General features: G+C 40.7%; 2 protein-coding genes across 2 annotated transcripts; both read left to right on the top strand.

The window, feature by feature from the left end:
* LOC115769446 lies at positions 1 to 1,333 on the top strand. Its single transcript, XM_030714256.1, has 2 exons — positions 1 to 999; positions 1,052 to 1,333. The coding sequence occupies exons 1-2, from the start codon at positions 1 to 3 to the stop codon at positions 1,331 to 1,333; spliced, it is 1,281 nt and encodes a 426-aa protein (XP_030570116.1).
* An 89-nt stretch (positions 1,334 to 1,422) lies between these two features.
* Positions 1,423 to 2,812, top strand: LOC115769445. The gene is made up of 2 exons (XM_030714255.1): positions 1,423 to 2,529; positions 2,597 to 2,812. Exons 1-2 carry the CDS (start codon positions 1,423 to 1,425, stop codon positions 2,810 to 2,812), a joined length of 1,323 nt encoding a protein of 440 aa, XP_030570115.1.
* Positions 2,813 to 7,391: the final 4,579 nt, after the last annotated feature.

Raw genomic sequence — 7,391 nt, 5'->3', positions numbered from 1 at the left:
ATGCGTACGCATACAACGGTCAAAGGTTTCTGCCTGTGCCACTTGCTGTGCATGTGGCGTGTGACTGCCAGATTAGGCATCTATCTGGGCTACTACAATGTGGGCTATGCGCCGGATGGCCAGTTTGTGTGGGACGAGCAGCTCTATGTGCAGATCATGAGCGTGGTGAATATGATTGCCTCACTGGCGTATCTATGGCTAAGCCAGTGCTGGATCTACGATCAGCTGCTGTTCCTTCTCTTCGTGCCACTCTACATCTACTTTCAACGTCTGCGCCAGCATCTGACCAAGCTGCTGAATGCCTGCGCCCAAATACATAGCGCACTGCAGCGTGTGCTGGGCGACAGGATGTGTGTGCCCCTATGGCGGGAATGTGTGCTGACACTGCTGCTGCCCGTCGAGCTGCTTTTGCTGTTTGCCTGGCAGTGCCACATGTACTACAGCTATCAGTCGTGCTTCATGGCTGGCGTCGGTTTCATCTATCACATGCAGCTGCTCTTTTTGGGCAACTATCTCATCTGGCTGGCCAGCATCTACCGGGCGCTGAACGTGTTTCTGCAGCAGCACATGACCAGCTCCCGCGTGGGTATTTTGCGCACCATACTGCGGGAGCAGGTGAGCATTAGGAGCGTGCATTGGCACATTATACGCTACTTTGCTCTGCATCTGCTCAGCTTTGTGGCATTGATTGTGTTGCGCTTCAACCAACTGCTTCTAGACTGGCAACCCTCCAATGTGCTCAACATCGATCGCCTGCGTCTGGTGCATCTGTTGCTGCTGCTGATATCATTTATAACGCTGCTGATCAGCTCGTATGATCTGCAGAAGCAGCGTGGCCAATTCTATGGCAATTATCTGCAGCTGACGGATCGCTTGGAGTACTTTAAATTGAAGTCCTGGTGCCTGCTGCGCAACCAAACGCTGCCCATGCCGTTTGGCCTGCCCATACTGCGACCCTTCGCCAGGCCACAGCACAAACGCGATGTCATTAGCATGTTGGTCAGTGTGACGGTTGTGCCGTGTCCATGTCTTAATCAAATGTTTTTCACAGTTTTCCAGCAATTTACCGGTCACACATCTACGCCAAAAACCCCTGCCGCTGGCCATCCTGGGTCTGAGTACCCATCAGCTACAGCTGACACTGCCCATGCTCCTCGACAGCTTCACCAAAGTGGGCTGCCTGGTGTTGCTATCCCTTTGGCTGTATTTATGGCAGCACACACACATGCATATCAACTTTTACAACAGCTATTCGCAAGGTAATTTCGATATTAATGTGACGCAAACAATTAGCCAGGTCTATCGCTGGTATATGTACGATGAATTAGAGTAAATTGTCTGTTAATTAGCCATCTATTCATAAAATGCTCTCAATAAATGAATATGTAGTCAATAATATTTTCGATTCAGTTCATTATCAACATGCGGCGCTTTGAGTTGCTGTATCAACTGCTGAAATTTCAGTGCTTCGTCCTGAATTGTGTGGGCTTTCTGAAGATACGCTTTGATAGAGCTCAGCAGCGCTATCGTCTGGACTTTGGCTGCTGTTGTCTATTTGCCTACTTCCCCAGCTATCTGCTCGTGCTACTTAACTTTCTGCATTTATATCTGCGCTGGGACTTGGAGACCCACAACGCCAACCTGAACGAGCTTGAACCCGGCACGCAACCCGAATTAGATGTCTTGGATTGCATCAGCCAAATCTGCCACAATGTGGCGTATGTGTGGATAATCATCAGATGTTTGACCTGCAGGCTTCAGCTTTGGTATATGGTGGATCAGGCCCAATTGATCTTTAAGCATCTAACTTCCTTGCTACGTGAGCGTTTTGTGCCCAAATGCTCTTGGGTGCTGTTCTTGCTGGGCGCTCAGCAGTTTCTCTTGCTGCTGCTGCTGACCTGGAAGCTCATCTGGCTGGATAGGCCGCCGGCATATGATAGCGTCTATATAATCGTCAAATATGCCATGGGTGCAGTTCATCTGCTTTTGGCTCTGCTGTTGAGTTTTCACCTCTTTCAGCATCTGTTGCATGCAGCATTGCTGCAATCGCTAAATCAGGTATTGCAGCAATTGCAGTTGCCGCATGATCTTAAGCTACTGCGTCAGTTGTTGCACGTGCAGCCTTTGCTTAAACGAATGCAACATTTGGCTGCCTACTACTTTAGGGCCACATTTTGTTGGTACTTCATTGTATTGTGTTTCAAATGTGGCATCTTTGTGAGCGAATTCAGCTACGATGAAAACGTGTTGTTGCAGAGCCAAAAGAGTCAGGACGACATTGAGGATGAAGCCGAGTGGATGGGCATGGAAGCGCTACCCACTCGTGGCCAGCTGCTGACCTCGTCAGCACTGCAAGTGGCATGGCAAGTGGCAATATTATTGCCTCTGCTATGTGCGGCAAAGATACAGCTGCGAGAGCATAAAAAATTGTTTAACAACATCTGGAAAATAGAGTTTCCCAGCAAATCTGCGACTTCTAGAGCAAGACTTCAGCGTGGCGGAACTACCAAGGACATCATCAGCTTTTTGGTAGGTGTACAATATTTGATATATTAACCGACTTGTCCCTGTAACATATATCTCTATCAACCTGCAGGTCAGCACCCGAGTGCGTTTCGAAGATTATCGTCCAAAATCTATCAGCTTTATGGCTTGGAAACCGAATGCGAATACGGCTGTAATACAATTCGTTGGCATTATTAGAAGCTGCAAAATGCTGCTGCAGGTGGTGCTCTGCACCGTCATCTCGGATTTTGTGCAGCAAATGGAGCTGAGGCACTTGCAGAATTGCCTAAAAAAGAGCTCCAACTAAACAAGATCAAAAATAAGATATAATATAAATATAAAATTTAAAATAAACACATTTAAAATTCGGCGTTCAGCAATGCGACTACATTTGAGTTGAGCTACAATAAACTGTGCAAATTGTACAATAATTAAATTAGCATATAAATTATTCAAATAACAGCCCACAAAGAGCTGCATGTTGGCTCTTTAACCTGCACGCGCCACAATTACATAATGAACAACAAGCGGCGGGCGGCCCCTTTGAGCAGCCATTTTAACGACCTGCCCAGCGGCAGCCATGTCCGGCATAAACCTATATACTTATATATACTATGTAACAGAAAGGTATAAAAAGGACCAGGGCTTTCAACTTGAAACTTTTGCCATTATAAAGATAAAGTAGGCGAAGGCAGCAACTTGTTGTTGTTATGATGTTGTTATTATGATGCGTCTTTCTTGAAATTTACCTTTTCCAGGCTTTCTGTCGGGTAATTTATGCATAAACTTGATTGAATTTGCTTTCGCATTCGCAAGATTTCAGCACACTTACACATTGTAAAAAGGCAGAAGAAATCAAATGAAATTCAATAAATTAACATAAATCTCAGGCATTCGCTGGCGCATTTTACTTATATGCAAATATCAATTGCACATCGTGCAAAAGTCCAAGTGGAAGTCGATCGATTTCAATAAACTTCATGCCACGAACTGGCAACATATATGTACAAATGTGCAACATATGCTGCAGTCAGGAAATTCAATCAAAGGCGCAACACGACGCTAGAAGTCAGTGCACACAGCGATGCACACCGAAGAGCGCATGCCCTGCCTGAACAGATTGGACAACAAAGCCCATAAAAATTTCAATATGGATTTATATTCAAACTAACTGTAATTAATAAAAAGATTAAAACTAAAATATTGAATAATAAACATAATGATATTAGATTAGTATAATAATATATATAAATAATCGAAATAACTATAATAATAAATATCAGAATAATAATAACATTAATAATAATACAAATATTATACAAATTATAATTTTAAAAGGAGAGCCTTATGAAATAAATGACAGCATCTACCTTCGATATCGACAGACCTGCAGCAAGTATTTTGCTTATTTGAAGAGTTTCGGTACTTAACTGGTTTATTCACAGTAATTACATTCGACATATTTGCTTTAGGTGTCAAAAGCGCTTGGCCAACTAAATTGACTTGGTGCACTGCCTTAAATTAAGTTATCGCGTGTCAATTGCCAGTTGTAGCTATTAATCTCTTGAAGAGCTGGCCAAGCGGCTTTAAAGCACACCTTCAACAATGTTGGACGCTGTCGCCGACGCCATTTTGTCGGCCATTTTGTCGCGCTGTGTAGGCGCCATGCAGCGGCCATGGCTGTTTATGGCTTGCATGATTTCTTCGCCAGCTTCACTGGGCTGGCACTTTGACTGCCTGCCAAATGGCCGCTACCAGTGCAGAGGGCAAAGGGCACATGGCTAAAACATTTCAGGTCAAATATTTGTTGGTGCCGAATCGAATTTCGCTCTCGTTTTACACGTGTCGCGCAAAGTCGCCCCAACGTTATTGATTATGCTGAGAATTATTTGCTTTAATTTGGCCGGTTGCCTTGGTAGGCGTTCCAGCTGTCAATTTGGGATTGCATGCATAATTAATGTACAATGTACTTGTTTACAGACATGTGAAAGCTAAGGCAGCTGCACGTAGATTCCAACATGACTGTCGAAATGCGCGTCACATTTGTGGTTAATGAAATTTTAATTAGTGCGAGACAAGCGACAAAACTGCGTCCAAGAATTAACATAATTGTAAGAGCAAACAGCAGCAGCAGCAGCAGCATCAGCATCAGCAGCTGGAAAATCAATGATAAGATCATATAAGGGTCGGTAGACGGCAATTACATGCATCAAAGATTCATATCGTTAAACGCTGCGGGGTGTGCTTACCATCTTTTATAATGCCATAATAATGACTTTATCTTTGAAGCAGGCAATAAATCTCTTAGACCCAAAGGAGCACAGATAAAGAGGGCTGCTGCCACGGCCGTGCTGCCAAGGTCCTAAATGAAATATTACACATACGCCACTTGGCTCTGGGGTTGTTTGTAGTGTGTGGTTATTGCTGTATGTGTGTGTGCGTGTCTCGCATAAAAGTTAATTAATATGCCATGGTAAGCTGCTAAATACAGCTAAATACAAAATATGCCAACAACTTGCCTGACGTCAGTTCTCTGCCTGTGCGTGTGTGTCTGGTCAAACATGGCGTATGCGTAATGCCTTGATGCATAATTCTATTCATGCGTCATATGGATATATCAGCGATTGATTAGGCTACCAGCTATCAAAAGAAACAAATTTGCATGCAAATTTCAATGGGCACATTGTCGACTCTGGATAACAAATAAAAATCGGCTGGAAATATGCAAAATCCGAATCTGCGCATCTATGTAAATATTTATTTCAGTCTGCCATGGACTTTACCTGCCATTGTTGCTCTCTTGTGCGCTTCCATTTCAGGAAGAGAAGAAAAATATGTTCGATTTTTAACAAATCCGCATAACAATGAACTTTTTTGCAAAGTTTCATCTGCAGCCCCTCGAAAAAAATATAAAAACATTTCACTCTACCCTAAAAAAATAAAGAACTTGTTTCCGTTACTGTGACTGATAAATACGTATAGATATTCAAATCTATTTGTAATATTTGGATGAAAAGAATAAAGTATGAGAGAGAATTCCTGATGAAATTGTTTGCGTAACATTTCTCTACACACTTTTGATTAAATTCGCTAAATTTTTTTCCTTTTTGTTTTTCTTTTTCCCTGCCTGCGGCAAATAAAACTTTGTGGGGGACTTTCTTTGAATTTGCGTTGTGATTTTTCAGAGCATAAAACGAAATTGAAGGCAAGCCACGAATCGAGCTCACGGGCTCAAGCACGGAGGCGTGGCTTTATAATTAACGTCGGGCAGCCATAAATTTCAATACCAACTTGCAATCAGATAAGCCTACAAAAGCCAATTAGCCAAACGCACTTGTTGAAGCAAAAACGATAATTATTTCGCCACAATAAATAAGACGGAAATAATAAAAAAAAGCGTAAACAGAATAAAATTTAAAATTAACCGCAAATAAGTGCATAAATAAAGATAACGTATAACTCATAAATAAGCGTGCTATTATGCATGAAAAAACAGTAGACATTTTAATGAGGCTAGTGGAAATGGAAAATGGGGGAAATGGTATGTGAAAATATTGTAAAGAAGCGCAGCTGTCAATTGAATTTATTATATAATTAAGTGCAATTTGTGAGCACTAATTGCAACTGTTTGTCCGGCTTCATTTGCAGCTAATTGTTTAATGTGTGGCACGCAAGGAAAATGCGTAAATAAAATCAACACAACGCACATTAACAAATGTAATGGTGACTTTTTTTTTAATCTGCAATATCGTTTGGTATTTAGCAGCATTATGAACCAACTTTCGAAGGCTTAAATATAGTTAATACTATATAAATACAATGCTATTTCACAATTATGTTAAACATCAACAAATATTGCAATAATGTATTAAGCCATTAGCATAATGTCATCAATCATGACAATCGGCTTAACTCTGACGAGGTTGGGGCAATTCATAGCTTTATAATTCAACAAAAAATGTTGGTATGGCCTTGACACGAACAGATTTAAGACCGAATTTCTAATATTTTATATTTGCCATGTACCGAACCCAAAACCGGATTAGCTGGGTACAGAAGAGACTAAGCCTGAAAAACGATTGCTCAGAAAACGATTCGATTGAATCATTTTATTTTGTGATTAACTGAATAGTTCTTTAAAGGGAAAAGAGGAAGGAAATTTTATGGTTCAACTTGGCGTCACATATATGAGGTGCCAGATTCACAAGCCGAACTTTATGGTAATTGTCACGATTTTAACAGCTCTTTACTTTTAATCTAAATATGGCTTTGACACATTTTGCGGTTTCACAAATACTTAAAAAAATAAGTGCCATTCATGTATAAAATTTAATAATATTTTGTTGTTCACTTTTTTTATTCCTGAACAGATTTTAATTAATCACTAACAATTTGCGCCGCGTGATAGCAAATGTGACCACAATTAATATGTCTGATTAATTGAACAACAATACACGGATACAGCGAAACAAACTGACTTTAATATTAATTATCAAAGTGTATGCATGCATTAATATTATTTGTGGAACTTTTCCTATTTTTTTACAGATGCTATTTACACACTCATTAAAAGCAGACAACGCTTCAGTGAATTTGCTTGTTGTTTTTTTTCGGTGCATACCCTGTGAGCTAAACAAAATGGGGTATGCCAAAACTGTACATGTTTATTATACAGATGAAGGGACTTGAATGAAGCTTACATATGTAAGTACACAAATCAAATTTGGCAAAAATATCTCTTAAAAACTCAACCAGTTAGAGTCAATTTCTTGTGGACAATCTTTACTCGGTTTAACTTCAGACCCAATTACTCGGTACCTCCTGGTGGTATAGTCTATACTAAGTGCTTTTTTTCTTTATTGTTTTGTTTTTTTTTTTTTTTTTTG

Source organism: Drosophila novamexicana, unplaced genomic scaffold (genome assembly GCF_003285875.2).
Source record: "Drosophila novamexicana strain 15010-1031.04,08,12 unplaced genomic scaffold, DnovRS2.1 tig00004554-arrow-pilon, whole genome shotgun sequence".
NCBI classification, from domain to species: Eukaryota; Metazoa; Arthropoda; class Insecta; order Diptera; family Drosophilidae; genus Drosophila; species Drosophila novamexicana.
The sequence above is the reverse complement of the archived record's forward strand: the minus strand, read 5'-3'. Positions and strand labels throughout refer to the sequence as shown.

Coding starts and splice junctions, on each gene's coding strand:
- LOC115769446 (XM_030714256.1), top strand. CDS start 1: ATGCGTACGCATACAACGGTCAAAGGTTTCTGCCTGTGCCACTTGCTG. Junction 1,000..1,051: donor GCGATGTCATTAGCATGTTG/GTCAGTGTGACG, acceptor TGTTTTTCACAG/TTTTCCAGCAATTTACCGGT.
- LOC115769445 (XM_030714255.1), top strand. CDS start 1,423: ATGCGGCGCTTTGAGTTGCTGTATCAACTGCTGAAATTTCAGTGCTTC. Junction 2,530..2,596: donor AGGACATCATCAGCTTTTTG/GTAGGTGTACAA, acceptor ATCAACCTGCAG/GTCAGCACCCGAGTGCGTTT.